This window comes from Pelmatolapia mariae, linkage group LG5 (genome assembly GCF_036321145.2).
Source record: "Pelmatolapia mariae isolate MD_Pm_ZW linkage group LG5, Pm_UMD_F_2, whole genome shotgun sequence".
NCBI lineage: Eukaryota > Metazoa > Chordata > Actinopteri > Cichliformes > Cichlidae > Pelmatolapia > Pelmatolapia mariae.
The window spans coordinates 2,689,043-2,704,187 of NC_086231.1; the positions used below are offsets into that span (position 1 = coordinate 2,689,043).

The 15,145-nt window shown below is 41.3% G+C and overlaps 1 protein-coding gene and 1 long non-coding RNA gene across 10 annotated transcripts in view; one reads left to right on the forward strand and one right to left on the reverse strand.

Annotated features, from left to right (window-relative positions):
- LOC134627344 (dedicator of cytokinesis protein 3-like) overlaps positions 1–15,145 on the forward strand; it is a 252,523-nt gene that overhangs the window by 130,206 nt on the left and 107,172 nt on the right. For all 9 annotated transcript variants that reach the window (XM_063473338.1, XM_063473343.1, XM_063473339.1 and 6 more), the window contains exon 5: positions 1,976–2,072. In XM_063473338.1, the coding sequence (XP_063329408.1) occupies positions 1,976–2,072 (97 nt within the window). The remainder of the gene's footprint in view (positions 1–1,975; positions 2,073–15,145) is intronic.
- On the reverse strand, positions 11,281–13,520 carry LOC134626881 (uncharacterized). Its single transcript, XR_010093856.1, has 3 exons — positions 13,276–13,520; positions 12,326–12,493; positions 11,281–12,003 (listed from the first exon to the last, which is right to left on the reverse strand). It is a non-coding gene; the product is annotated as an uncharacterized LOC134626881 (long non-coding RNA).

Consider the following 15,145-nt stretch of genomic DNA (forward strand, 5'->3'; position numbering starts at 1 on the left):
CTCAACCCGAGAAGGATGATGTGTTTGCCTGTAATCACTTGACGTTCGTGAGTTTTTTCTATGACGTCACAGTAAATGTTTCCGGTTTCAAAGTCTCAGCTTTTCTGTGTCTGCTGTTGGTTTTCTCCAGGCTTACTCCCACAGGTCAGACAAATGGAGAGAATATAATATTCATGGTATAATGATTGCAGAATTTGTATGCATGTATAAATGGGCCAAGCCGGTTTTGCTGTAAAAAGGGGAACCCTCTTAAAGGGGAAGAGCAGTGGGGTAGCCAAGGCAGTAGAAAGTAGTGTCAGTTTTAAAATATAATTTATTTCACACAAAAACACAATAAAACACGCTGGCCAGGGACATCAACTATAGGGCTTTGGAGTTGACGTCACGCCGCAATGTATTGTGGGAGCGCGGCGCCATTTTCCGGGTCCACAAATCAAAACAAACACACTGTGTTGGAACGACGACCACAAGAAACATGCTTATTAAAAGCAGCTCAAAAGAAAACGGACTGTATAGAGACCGATTGCGTCCAGAGGCGAAGCGGCAGTACTTGAAAAAAATAGAGTGCATCGCAAATGTGGACCCGTATGAAATACGGCAGTGGAGTAAAGACCCCGACGACTTACCGCTATTGTCCTACCCCGATATCTTTACGTATCTTGTTTATGGAGTAAGCGCTTACACTGCGAACCAGTTTCGTAATTACAAGTCGCAGGAGGCGCACATCCAATTTACTAACGGCTGGGTGCAAGATTTGGCTATTTTCAACCTGTGAGTATGTCGTCATTCAAACCAAGGTAAATCAGCTGGAGTGCATCGAGTGTAATAGCCATGGTTCACCCCCTACCACAATTAATGTTATACATTTATCAATGAACTGCTAAAATCTCGTTGTCATATTATGTGCCCATAATTGTAAAGTTGATGCAAACTACCACATTGATAATCGGGCAAGATATTACATCCATTTCATAGGCAGGCTTCCCTACAGTTGTGCGAAAGAATTAGCGAATCGTTACATAGCAGTATGTCTGCAAAGTCACTCCATTCGATGTTTGTTCGCAATTTCTATAACCTCCGAGACCACCAACGATAATATTATTAAGCTATAAAGAGTGATATGAACATATATAGAACTTACCGGAATGAAAATGTCCGGTAAGTTAAGCGATATCTGGAGATGGAAGCGAACTGGATATCAGCTCGTCTCACGGCTGCTATCCAGGCTAGACGCCTTCGTTTGGTAAGGTCCGCCATATGAGCTCCTTCATGTTGCTTCCAGGTTGGGAAAGAATGAAAAGACAAACTCTTTTTAAGCTTATTCCTGTGCCGGTCGTGCGATCGAACATTGCAGCCGACCACACAGCAAGCACGAACCATGGCTGTTGTATTTGCCTTCGCTCCTTTTTTGCTTGCGCTTTGTTTGGACCCGGAAAATGGCGCATCAGGCCAAAATCCTTTCCACGCCAACCCCCTTGACATCACGCTCCAAAGCCCTATAGGACAAAAATAAAAGAACTGTACACCTGTTTTTGACAATAAAGCTGACTTTGACTTTGACAGTTTACCTTATTTCATATGTTAGCTCGTGCTTTTTGCAGCACATTGTGTTTCCACCTGTAACGAAGTGTGCTTTGTTGGTACAGGCAGTATAAGTGGATTCTCTGTGCTTTAACAAGATTAGTGTTTGGATTTCTGCTTCACTGAACTGTCAGTTCACTTTAATTCATTAGTGTAGAAACCTGACCCACGTAACTCCACACAGTCGCCCAAGTTCCTCTGGTGACAAAGCAGGCCAAGCTTTTATTGTCTCTCTCTTACTTTTACTCGTTAACAATTTCACATTTAAAGGCTTTGTACTGTGTACATGCTGCTCTGTGTGTCCTTAAATCTGCTTCAGTTATGGACATCTGATGCTTGTCCAAACCCAGCAGCTGTGAATTAAATGTGTGTGTGTGTCTGTTTTCTATTGCAGGCCACATGAGACTGTGGTGCCTCTCGAAGACCCCATTGTCACCGAGGTCACGTCAACACTGCAGGAATGGGCCTTACTGTGGAAGCAGCTCTATGTGGTAAGCAGCGCGGAGCATCCGTGTGCATCGTGTCGCTTTGTTGTCAGGAACAAAGGGAATGCAACAGACCGAGTCCGCCAAAGCCCGACATCTTTAGAAAGAATCCAGTTACTGCTTAATCTCGGCAAACATCATTATTATCACATTTATTCTGAAGCTGTCCCAGAATCTAGAAGTGCTGCAGTTGTTTTTGTTTTGGTGAAGAACTATTCTTGGAGGTTAACTAAAACAAACCCAGCCTACGGTGTGGGGAGGCCTTTAGCAGCAGTTGGTGCTTGATAAATCTCTGTTTTGAAGAGAGAAATACAATCAGACTCAAGTAGCTGATCAACCAATCAGTGAACGCTGCACAGCTGCAAATCTTATAAACATCTGTTCTTCATTTTTCCCACACGTAGTACAGTTTTTCTTGTTTTGTGGGTTTATAACCAACTAAATAAATGAGAGACTCAGGTAAAACTTTAAATAGGTTAACTTTACTTCAGCTGGTTTTGTAACGTGAGTTCATCCCAGTTCACACAAAATCTCCAACTCAAATCTTTTCTCAGCCAGATTCTCTGTGTAAATCAGTGAAAGTGAATATTTTCTGGGTGAATTCAGTGGACCAGCTGTGAAAAAAGAAACTCCTGCTGCTGGGATCAATAGCAAAAATAATGCACAATAAAATAAATAAAACATGTTCGTCTGAGAATAACAAATAATAATTACTACTTCTTATTGCACGGCTGTGTGAGAACAAAGAAATGGAGGATACTGATTTTGACCTTTATTAAAATAAAAATATTCAGAACCAATCAGATTTCTGAATTGCACCAAAGACCTCTGAATGGGAACACTGACTTGTGTCCAGCCTCGGCCTGTGCTGCCCACAGATTCATGTATTTTTAAGGTGCGATGTTCCTGAGATGTGCCTGGCTCTGAAAGCACAGTGAAGGCTTTCTGTACAAAAGTGCAAAGGCTGCAAGCAGTAACTGTGAGCTCGCTGTCACTCATATCTGCATTACTGTCAGCCAATCAGATTTTTCACTCAGTCCACCCTCTCTGTCCAGCCATCAGTTCATAGCCTTTTTTCTTACTTTTAGGCCATCTGTCTTCTCGCCACTTCCTGTCGCAATATGTGATCGGAAATCCATCTGTCCCTAAACGGATAGAGGGGAAAGTACTCCGTGCATCAGGCCTGGTTGTAATCTAAAACTGTTGCTGTGCTCCGTCTCCTGTCTCTGTTCCGATGGTTATTTTCATCACTCATCTTCCTCATGTCCTGCCAGCCCCGTCGCTCTGTGCTTTTATTCTGATTTAACAGACTTTTGTCTTTGCTCCCTGCCAGAGTTGAAGAGATGAAAGACAAAATTGTCATTGTCGGGTTCTGCGTGACAGATTTTCTATTTCCATCCTGACAGATCTGACATTAGCGTGTGTTTTGTCACTGACAAAATGAATGTCCTCTTAAAGCAGCTAAAAATCCAGCAACAAGGAATGCTCGTGTGTTGTGGATGGATGGAGAGATATAGGAGTAGATTAGAGAGAATGACTGTCTTTCATGGTTGCAACACTGTCTGCTTATAGATAAGCACACATGAAGATAAGAAATAATAAACCCGTAAACAGAAAAGGATGTGGAGAGGAGACAGAGAGAGGGATGAAGATTGAAGGATGCCGAGGTCTAAAACGATGAAGCTGGTGCTGAGCATCAGTGCACTGCGGAGCACGATAACAGCACAGAGACGATTCTCTGGTTTGTTAGAAGGGAAAGATTTTTGGTATGGTTTCATGGGATAACAATCAATTTTTCCATACTTAAAAAATAGCCACGATAAGTTAAATTGAAATTACTATTATAATGTAAATGCCAAAAAACATGACTTGCAGAAAAGAGTGCACTCTACATGCAGACAGTGGGCACAGTTGGGCCATAATCTGGGCGACGTTTGGCACCTTTCCCTCAGTTAGGGCAAGTGTTGTGTGGACCAGATGATCTGGACTTTAGATGGTTGCTCTGCAAACTCAGATGTGCCCTAAAGGCCACAACACACCTGATATTTGGACATGTGGCTGAGCTGAGGCATACACGTTTGACTGGAGTCAAGGCAAAATGTGGTCCATGGAAACCAAATTACACCAAAACAATGATTTGGAACTGGGTATTTGTAGAGCCCGGATAAACTTGCATGCACAAGCGATAAGTATCCCCCCTACATGTTGTGCCATCCAGCTTTGATGGACCTCAGATATGTTTTATTGCAGGGACAAATGTTGAAAGAGGAAATAAAAAATTTGAAGATGCTGTAAAATCATATTCATTATTAACTAGCAGCACTTTTCCTGTTAGTGGTTATTGTTGTTGGTGGGAATATGAAAAACACATTTTTCCTAAATGGTTCACTTCACCCAGCCTCTAGTTCTCATTTCAGTGGTGGTAAATAATATTGTTTGTCAAGCGTGCACGACACGTTGCATTAGTGAGGCAGGACTGTTGATCAAAACTCATTCTTTGATAATGTGTCAGCTTTTCTGTTGAGAATGCTAACAAATCAGAGAGTGGAAAACAGTGAGATATTTCATGAACCAATGCAAAAACATGAAATAACGCAAAGACAACCATGACGTGAGGAAGTCTGTATCATCAGTAGTGAGGATGTGTGAGTGGATAAGTGCTGCGCTCCAGAACATTGGAGTTTTATAGAGAAAAAACTAAACCAGGTGCTTCCCGTTGTCCTGATGGTGTGCATCACCCACCTTCTGCAGTAGAGAGGAATAAAGGAGAGCAACCAGACCATCACAGTGGAAAAAAATCCAAGTGCAAAACACAAACGGGCTGCGAGCCAGGGTCTCCTGTCTGCTAAGCTCCCTCCTACCTCCTAAAGCGGACTGTGCAGCTCTGCAAAGCTGTTATCTCTCAGCAGCCAGAATCGCTGCGGACGCACCGACACCGATAGACACCTTGCACTTAACGGTGAAACACAGGTGGCGTCTGCCAGAATGGCATTATGTGACGCCCGGGGAATGTGCAAATTTGCCAAAATGCTGCATGGAAGCAAAATGCTGACACACTGATGTCAGAGCACACTTTCAGCATTTTCATATTAATTTAATGTTTTTCTAGAACATGTACAAAAATATAATAATTGGCAGTGAGTCATAGAAACCTGTGTGACTCCAAGTTCACATATTTGTGTATACACTATCCCTCTCTCACATCCATCCACACACACACACACACACACACGTAAAGATGCTCAGACGTGGCTGTCATCACTGCACGCATGAATAAATGCAGAAACATCGACATGCTGAAGTCTCAGTAAGTGGACATTTGGTGGGTCTGCAGTCTGTAGAGGTGACAAATGCAGCAGAGCAGAGAGGCCAAGACACGCACGCACGCACGCACGCACGCACACACACACACACACACACACACACACACACACACACAGGTGTAGCAGGACTGCGTTCTGTCATTGTGGTTACATCTTCGTCATTCAGCCTCCTTCCTCTGTGAACACACACCGTCTCCTGTGCCCTCTCTCTCTCTCTCTAGTGTATCTCTCCAATTGCCCTTTGCACACAGCCACAGGCAGTTTACACATTGGTGGCGAAAGTGTGTGTGTGAAACACAAACCCTAAGACAGTGTGTTAGAGACTGAATAAATAAAAAATATGAGAAAGAAAGAGATGGCTGGGAGGGGAGAAGGGAAAAGGAGAAAGCATGTGAGATTGAATAAGAGATCACAACTGACAAAGGAGAAATGGAAGATTGCAGCAGAGTGAAGAGAAATACTGGGTTGGCTTCAGTGCTGTGTGGTACTAAATGCACATCAGAGTGGCAGATTATTGGATGCTCTGAGAATCAAGAAACATGGAAACACAATAACCAGTATTTAAACAATCAAACAGTGTTAGTGTTTACGTGATGAAAGATTCAAATTCTTTACCCTGATGTGATCTTTGGCTGCTTTCTTTATTTTGAGTGTCAGATTGCTGTGTGAATTGGGTGTGGTTGTGTAAACTGGTACCATGTCACTTCAGAGTTCCTCAGTCAGATCCATCTGTTATCGTCACATCTGGTTATCACTTTTTTTTTTTTTGCCTTCTCCAGTTTCCTTGAACAAGTTGAGGCCCAAAGACCTCCAGAAGGTCTGGAGAACTGTTGCTCAAGATACTCTGGCTCCTGAGAAGCTAATTAGAAGTCAATGAGAGGTGACTCAAGACTTTTGCACAGTACTGTGGCTGCCTTACGTTTATCACTGGGACTAAACCCAAAGTACTCCCAAGTAGGGATGGGTATTGATAAGATTTTCACGATTCCGATTCCATTTTCGATTCTGTTTAACGATTCGATTCTTTATCGATTCTCTTATTGATTCTTTTTTAAAAAGGAGAACACTAAGGTCGATTAGCTTAGAACTTTGTTTTATATCTTCTCTTTGAACAAGATAGAAATTTAGGAGTAACATGGCCTTACAAACCCAACAGTGAGATCTTAAGAGATCCACAGCCTACGGCTCTTCAATGGGGTGTCACAGGGTCCCCAGGAAAAAAAATTGTAAATGTAAAACAATAAAATAAATATTCTTCTGTAGCAATAACAAAGTATAACACAAATTATTCTGTAGCAATTACACAAGAATATACAGTAATGTCCCTGCCTACAATTAAACACATTCACTTACCGAAAATTGGGGGCATCTGCTGTGGCAAATGGGTGCAAGCCTTTGACCACAAACTTAGTCACTGCTCGGTGACATTCTGGCCTGAAAGGAGACGCTACCGGTAGACTGCAGCGAGAGCTGCCAGCATCTGAGCCAGCCAGACTCTGTCTCTCTCATCATGGTCACCTAAATGCACAGTAATGGCAGGTTTTGTAATAAGGCAGATCGCGCTAACATAATATGCACTGTTAGTTGATTATTTACCTGCCGCATTAACGGGAGAGGACGTGCAAACGTTACCGCTGCTGTTGGGTTGAGATTCACGAGTCCGGAGCGGAATTAAAAACACGACATTCATTTAAGGTCATCGCGTGTTCTGTGAGCAAATGCTTTTGCATATTCATAGTGTTTCCTCCCTTAAATGAAATATCCACTTTGCAAGTATTGCAAGTTGCCCTGTTGTCATCCGTTCTCGCAAAGTATGACCAAACTTCTGAGCGTTTGAGCCGCCATGTTTCCTGCCAGGTAAATGACGCTCCGCAACGTGGTGACGTCATTCGGGGCGACTGGAATCGATAAGGGAATCGTTTGCAAAAATGGCAAACAATTCCAAGGAATTGAAACAGTGGGAACCGGTTCTCAACAAGAACCGGTTTTCGATACCCATCCCTACTCCCAAGTCACACTTTGTTGCTGTTTCACAGCTCACTGAGCTCACTGCTCGAGACTGCCCTCTGCTGGTAGTTTTGTGCAGAACAATAAAACATTGGTTTAATAGATAAAGGAGCATGTGGTTGCTCTTTTTGATGATATTAGAATTCACACCAATCAGATTGTAAATATCCTGGTATCCTCTAATGTATGGAGGACCACAAGAGCCACGCGCATCGAAATAAAAATGTCTGTGCTTAAATAATGAATTGTAGAATAAATTCTGCAATTGTAAATTCATTTTTGAATTCCAATTTAATAAACTGCATTTCAAAATCCTTTTTCCAATTGCATTTCAAAATCCTTTTTCCAATTGCACTTTAATAAACTGCATTTTAAAATCCTTTTTTCAGTTGCACTTTAATAAACTGCAGTTCAAAATCCTTTTTCCACCTGCACTTTAATAAACTGCATTTTAAAATCCTGTTTTCAGTTGCACTTTAATAAACTGCAGTTCAAAATCCTTTTTCCACTTGCAATTTAATAAACTGCAGTTCAAAATCCTTTTTCCACCTGCAATTTAATAAACTGCAGTTCAAAATCCTTTTTCCACCTGCAATTTAATAAACTGCAGTTCAAAATCCTTTTTCCACCTGCAATTTAATAAACTGCAGTTCAAAATCCTTTTTCCACCTGCAATTTAATAAACTGCATTTCAAAATCCATTTCCCTTTCCTGTTCGCTCCGGGATTAGCTGCTGGATTAGATGCTGGATTAGCTGCTGGATTAGCTCTTCGATTAACAACTTGCTGGAGGCTATTCAAATTAGCCACACCGTGGGATGTAAGGAGCTCTCTGATTGGTTGGTCAGACACAGGCTGTCTGCCAGCCTGGATTTTTCTAGCTCATAGCTTCGCCCTGCTAAGAAGCGTGTGTGCTTGTACAAAGGCCGTTCAGCCTCGGGATTTACACTCGGCTCGACACGGATATGTGAAGAATGAAGGGACCCTGCAGCGAAACGGAGAGCCCAACCTCTGACTGAGTGCCTGTTTACGCAGTTTGACCACCTGTTGAAGGTAACGTGCTAACGTGGCTAACGCTAGCATCACCGCACGTAGCTCCGTTATTTTAAGGACATCTTAGCTTATGAAAGTTTTACGTCGCAGCTGTACAAGCTAGCTACGTGTTTTGTAAGCTGCTGTGCTCTTCACAAATAAAGCTGGAAGCAGCTCAGACTGTTAGAACCAGCACTGAGCCATGTTACATTTATACAGTGTTAGAGCAATGGCTGCAACCTACAGCCTTTAAACTAGTGATTAAAATGCTGACAGTAAACTCGTCAGTCCAGATGTTACCACATTACTTTGTGATACTTAGAGTTAAAACAACTGAGACAGGCTGATTAAAATAACAGCTGTCAGTTCTCTCATTCCTTATATCAAGACTGGAGATCACACTACTGATTTCAGTTCATTTAATATGTGAGTGCACAGATTCATTCTCAACTGGACATAAACGATGATCAAAGGTTGTATATATGATGAATTCATCAAATCCCAGCCTCTAACACAGTACGCTGAATCTTAGCTTTGAATGTCCAGTATATTCTAATCAGTGCAATGTAAGCATTCACTGAACCTACAGTAATTGAAATTGATTTAATAAACTGCAGTTCAAAATCCTGATCAAACTGAATCAAAATTGATTCAGTTTAGTACTTTTCTCTGTATGCTCTGTGATTATAAAGGCCTTAAATTCTGTGATATATACTGTAAATGATTTTCACAGAGGTCTTAAAGTAGTTAAATCACTGCTGATAGTCTGGTTGTTTATATTTTCACGTTTTTGTGTCTGTAAGGCTGTTTGATGACGATTTGGACTCCTCTGGGAGATGAGGACACACCCACATCTGTTCCATACTGCAGCCATGGATGGTGTTACAGCTCTGAGGCAGCTTTGGGGCATCAGACGCACACACTGGAAAACCAGCACCTGGGCCCTGTTTCAGAAAGCCGGTTTAGAAAACTCAGAGTTAAAAATGATACTCAGGGTTGAGTAACCCCGAACTGTCCAACTCGGAATATTCGGTTTCAGAAAGGCTGATAACAATTAGTTCAATCAACCCGGAGTTGCTTTAACCCCAAGTTAAGCGCGCGCATAAAGCCCTGATTAGTGGAGCACAGATTAAGCGAGTCGCCATGGAGACGGAGGGAAAGAAGGCGCGGCCAATGTATTTTACAGCGCTTGAGGCCGAAATTCTGATGGCAGCATATGCCGATAACATGCAAATTTTGCGGAAAAAAAGTAACACAGCCTCAGCTGCAAAAGAAAGGGAGCATGCATGGCAAAACATAGCCGACAGAGTCAATGCGTGAGTGTTAATTTAAACATTGATCTAGGGATTTCCACCCATTTAACACGTTATTTTATTATATTTCATTTTATTTTTTATTTTATACATTTTATTTTGTGATGTGATGTGAGCGCATGTGCAACCCAACAGGCCCCAAACGTTCCTGGCAGCAAGTAAAAATGAAATATAAAAAATGTAGAGGAAGCGGGTCCAGCCACTTCTCCAACAAACCTTTCCTCAGTAAGATGTTCAGCACTGATTTACAACCAACCTAAGTAGGCATGTACTATGAATGTCAATGCTATTTTCTGTGTTTCAATAGCTCCCTGTAAAGCAGCTGTACAAGACCTATTTGATCAAGAAAATAAAAAAATGCTTTTTGGAAATGGAACACTTCAAGCAGCAGAATGGAATGTGAGTGCCATCTATACAGCCAATCACGCCTGGGAACCCTGAAAATAAATGTAAAATCTAGTAGTTCAAGTATCACCACATCATGAATGAAGTTTTGTTCATCCTGATACCTGCAATTTTGTGGAATCCCTCTTTGATAAATCTTGTGGGTCTATGACCGGGGAACACCACAAACGAGTACAGGAGACGTTTCAGTGCAACTGTAACATTCCTGACTGCCCGACAGACGGTAGCCTTGGAAACGTGCTCAGCGTCACCAATATTATACAGAAAGCTCCCGTTTGCAAAAAACCGAAGTGCAATACAAATAATATGTACAGAACTGAGAGAATGTCCGCGATGTGTCACATGAGCCATATAAGGCCTGAGGATGTTATTCAAATAAATTATAGATTGTGCTGACAAACGGTAACGTTCACACAGAAAATCATCAGGAAATGATAAAATGTCCAAACGCGCTCTAATCACTCTCTCCCGGCGGAGAGCTCTGCGGAGAATTTGGGCTTCAACATCTACTGGCTCTACAAGGAAGGGGCACGCCATGTCTGACACTTCCTACAGTCAGGTTTCCGACAAAGAGGCGGAGAAGGTCAGGGTTAGTTGAAGTAAACCTGCTAGGGGGCAGGTTAGCTTCACGGAGTGTGTCGTCATAGTAACTCACTCAGAATTAATCTAAACTTGCTTTGTGAAACCGAAAACCCAGAGTTTTCGTTAACTCAGGGTATACTTACTCAGAGTTTGCACTAAACCGGCTTTCTGAAACAGGGCCCTGGACTTCATGCAGGAGAGACGGCCTCAGTGATGATGGACTCTGGATCCTCTACTTTACCTCCTAATCTCTTTCTCTTTAACACACAATTAAAATCACTCCAAAAGAGTGTAAACTTACTGAGGAAGTCTCTAACTTGTACACATTTGTACTTTTACTTGTTTTATGAGTTATTTTTAAGAAGAGTAAAGTTATTCACATAAAGTCTTTATTCTTCTGTATTTATTCTTTTGTATCATGTACCACAGTCATACTGAACTTTACAGACCTGGTGAATTGGAGAAAAAAAAAAGAACACACACATATATTATATATATATATATATATATATATATATATATATATATATATATATATATCAGCTTCAGCAGTATTTCTATTCATCTTATGAATTCCAGTCTAATGTCAATTCACTGAGTTCAGTTTTGGTCTTAAACTCCAGAGAATACCACCTGGTTCAACAATCTTTCTATCTGATTATTGGCAAAATGTTTTCTTCTGAGAGATACTCCTGAGGCTGAAATTGAGCCCAGAGAAACAACAACAAAGTTTAGTTCCTCTGGATTTTCCATGGAAAATTGTTTTATCACTCATCCAGGTGACTTCTCCAGTGTCACGGATGAGTGATGAATGTATCTCCCACTGGAAACCATTGTTTCCAGTTAAAGTCATTCGGTTTTTTTAAGGAGAGTTGTTAGATGCTGTGCTCATGAGGACAATGAGTTTTAACTTGCTGCACAACACAAAGCTGCCATACTGGATCAACGATCAAAACACTTAATTGAGCAGAATTAAGTCAAAATGTAATATCCTCATATGATGACACATCACACATGACCCAGCATTGTTCTAAGAATGCAAACTTTCTTATTGGAAGTTTCCACAGCTGCCAGAAAGGGACAGATTTCTGGCTGGTTTTAATGAGTGGTCGTTGCTCTCTCGTTTTCTCTGGAATTGCTGCACAGAGGATGTAACACCCATGATAAGCACTGAGGTTTGTGTCCCTGTCAGAAATCAGCCATCCTCAGCTTCCAGGTTAGGAAAAGTGGAACCAGAAGATATTCAAATACATCTCTTCACAGCTGCTGATGAATTCTACAAAAAACAAATTTTGTTAAAAACATTTGCAGGTGAATCACCACTGATTTATCAGTGACATCCATTTACTCAAAAATTACCGACAAGCGACAACTAGAATATATAGTTTATAATTTCAACAATGTACTGTACAAAATGGAACTGTATAACAAATGTGGTGCTTGTGGAATTTTTAACAAGGACCCTACAAAACTTTACTCATGCTGCCAAACTTTTGACAGCTAGGTGTGCAGTTCCTGCTTTAAATGCATTCACTTTTAAGATTAAGGAATCTAAGTGATAAGAAGCCAGAAATGTTTGAACTCGCTTATGAACCTACATCACTGAGGCTGTCTCTCCTGCATGAAGTCCAGGTGCTGGTTTTCCAGTGTGTGCGTCTGATGCCCCAAAGCTGCCTCAGAGCTGTAACACCATCCATGGCTGCAGTATGGAACAGATGTGGGTGTGTCCTCATCTCCCAGAGGAGTCCAAATCGTCATCAAACAGCCTTACAGACACAAAAACGTGAAAATATAAACAACCAGACTATCAGCAGTGATTTAACTACTTTAAGACCTCTGTGAAAATCATTTACAGTATATATCACAGAATTTAAGGCCTTTATAATCACAGAGCACACAGAGAAAAGTACTAAACTGAATCAATTTTGATTCAGTTTGATCAGGATTTTGAACTGCAGTTTATTAAATCAATTTCAATTACTGTAGGTTCAGTGAATGCTTACATTGCACTGATTAGAATATACTGGACATTCAAAGCTAAGATTCAGCGCACTGTGTTAGAGGCTGGGATTTGATGAATTCATCATATATACAACCTTTGATCATCATTTATGTCCAGTTGAGAATGAATCTGTGCACTCACATATTAAATGAACTGAAATCAGTAGTGTGATCTCCAGTCTTGATATAAGGAATGAGAGAACTGACAGCTGTTATTTTAATCAGCCTGTCTCAGTTGTTTTAACTCTAAGTATCACAAAGTAATGTGGTAACATCTGGACTGACGAGTTTACTGTCAGGACTTTAATCGCTAGTTTAAAGGCTGTAGGTTGCAGCCATTGCTCTAACACTGTATAAATGTAACATGGCTCAGTGCTGGTTCTAACAGTCTGAGCTGCTTCCAGCTTTATTTGTGAAGAGCACAGCAGCTTACAAAACACGTAGCTAGCTCGTACAGCTGCGACGTAAAACTTTCATAAGCTAAGATGTCCTTAAAATAACGGAGCTACGTGCGGTGATGCTAGCGTTAGCCACGTTAGCACGTTACCTTCAACAGGTGGTCAAACTGCGTAAACAGGCACTCAGTCAGAGGCTGGCTCTCCGTTTCGCTGCAGGGTCCCTTCATTCTTCACATATCCGTGTCGAGCCGAGTGTGAATCCCGAGGCTGAACGGCCTTTGTACAAGCACACACGCTTCTTAGCAGGGAGAAGCTATGAGCTAGAAAAATCCAGGCTGGCAGACAGCCTGTGTCTGACCAACCAATCAGAGAGCTCCTTACATCCCACGGTGTGGCTAATTTGAATAGCCTCCAGCAAGTTGTTAATCGAAGAGCTAATCCAGCAGCTAATCCAGCATCTAATCCAGCAGCTAATCCCGGAGCGAACAGGAAAGGGAAATGGATTTTGAAATGCAGTTTATTAAATTGCAGGTGGAAAAAGGATTTTGAACTGCAGTTTATTAAATTGCAGGTGGAAAAAGGATTTTGAACTGCAGTTTATTAAATTGCAAGTGGAAAAAGGATTTTGAACTGCAGTTTATTAAAGTGCAACTGAAAACAGGATTTTAAAATGCAGTTTATTAAAGTGCAGGTGGAAAAAGGATTTTGAACTGCAGTTTATTAAAGTGCAACTGAAAAAAGGATTTTAAAATGCAGTTTATTAAAGTGCAATTGGAAAAAGGATTTTGAAATGCAGTTTATTAAATTGGAATTCAAAAATGAATTTACAATTGCAGAATTTATTCTACAATTCATTATTTAAGCACAGACATTTTTATTTCGATGCGCGTGGCTCTTGTGGTCCTCCATACTAATGCAACAGATATTTTGCATACAGTTGCATAATGTTTTTTACTTAATTATTATATAATTGGAGATTAGAGATTAGATTAGATAAAACTTTATTAATCCCTCGGGTGAGTTCCTCCAGGAAATTCTTTTTCCAGTAGCACAGCACCGACAGAAGTTGTAAAAGAATGTAAGCAGAAATAGAAATATACCATATATACACATATATAAATACAGAGTATATAATAGCGATAAATAGGATAATAGGAATAACCAGGGAATTGCACATTTCAACTATTTTGAGTCTATTGCACCTTTGAATATAGAAAAATATTGCACAGTGAAAAGGCACTAATGATTAGTTGTTCCCCCCTCCTTTGTCCCCCTGTTTTCCCTCCCTCTCCCCTCCAGCGAGGAGTTAAACAGTTTGATGGCGTGTGGGACAAAGACGTTTTTAAGTCTGTTGGTCCTTGACTTTGGGAGAAGCAACCTGAACAGACTCCTCTGGTTGTTTATGACCGTGTGCAGAGGATGCCCAGCATTGTCCATAATGTCCAACAGTTACTTTAATGTCCTCTTGTCTGCCACTGTCACCAGAGTGTCCAGCTTCATGCCAACCACAGAGCCAGCCTTCCTGATTAGTTTTTCCAGTCTGGATGAGTCCTTCTTTGCTGTGCTGCTTCCCCAGCACACCACAGCATAGAACAGTACTCCAGCAGGACAGAGAAGATTTGGAGGATGAGGGGACTTCTCCCTTCTTATGCTACAGAGTTTTGTCTCCTACATTCTGATGTAGGATTGAAGTTGTAGAGCTCTCTCTCTCTCTCTCTCTCTCTCTCTCTCTCTCTCTCTCTCTCTCTCTCTCTCTCTCTCTCTCTCTCTGTGTGGGCAGAATTGATTTGTGAACAAGGAGGGGAGGGAGTGGTGACAACCAAACAATGATGGAAGGATGTGAAAACAGGGATAAACACAGAGGGACACATTTCTTTGCTGTGAAATGTGTAGACAAGATTGTGTGTGTGTGTGTGTGTGTGTGAGGAACAAGAAAAAAACCCAGAAGAAGCGACAGGACTGGCAGGCAGTGGGTGGGGAATCTGTCCTTGTCCACTTCTTTCTGCTTTGGATTGAAAT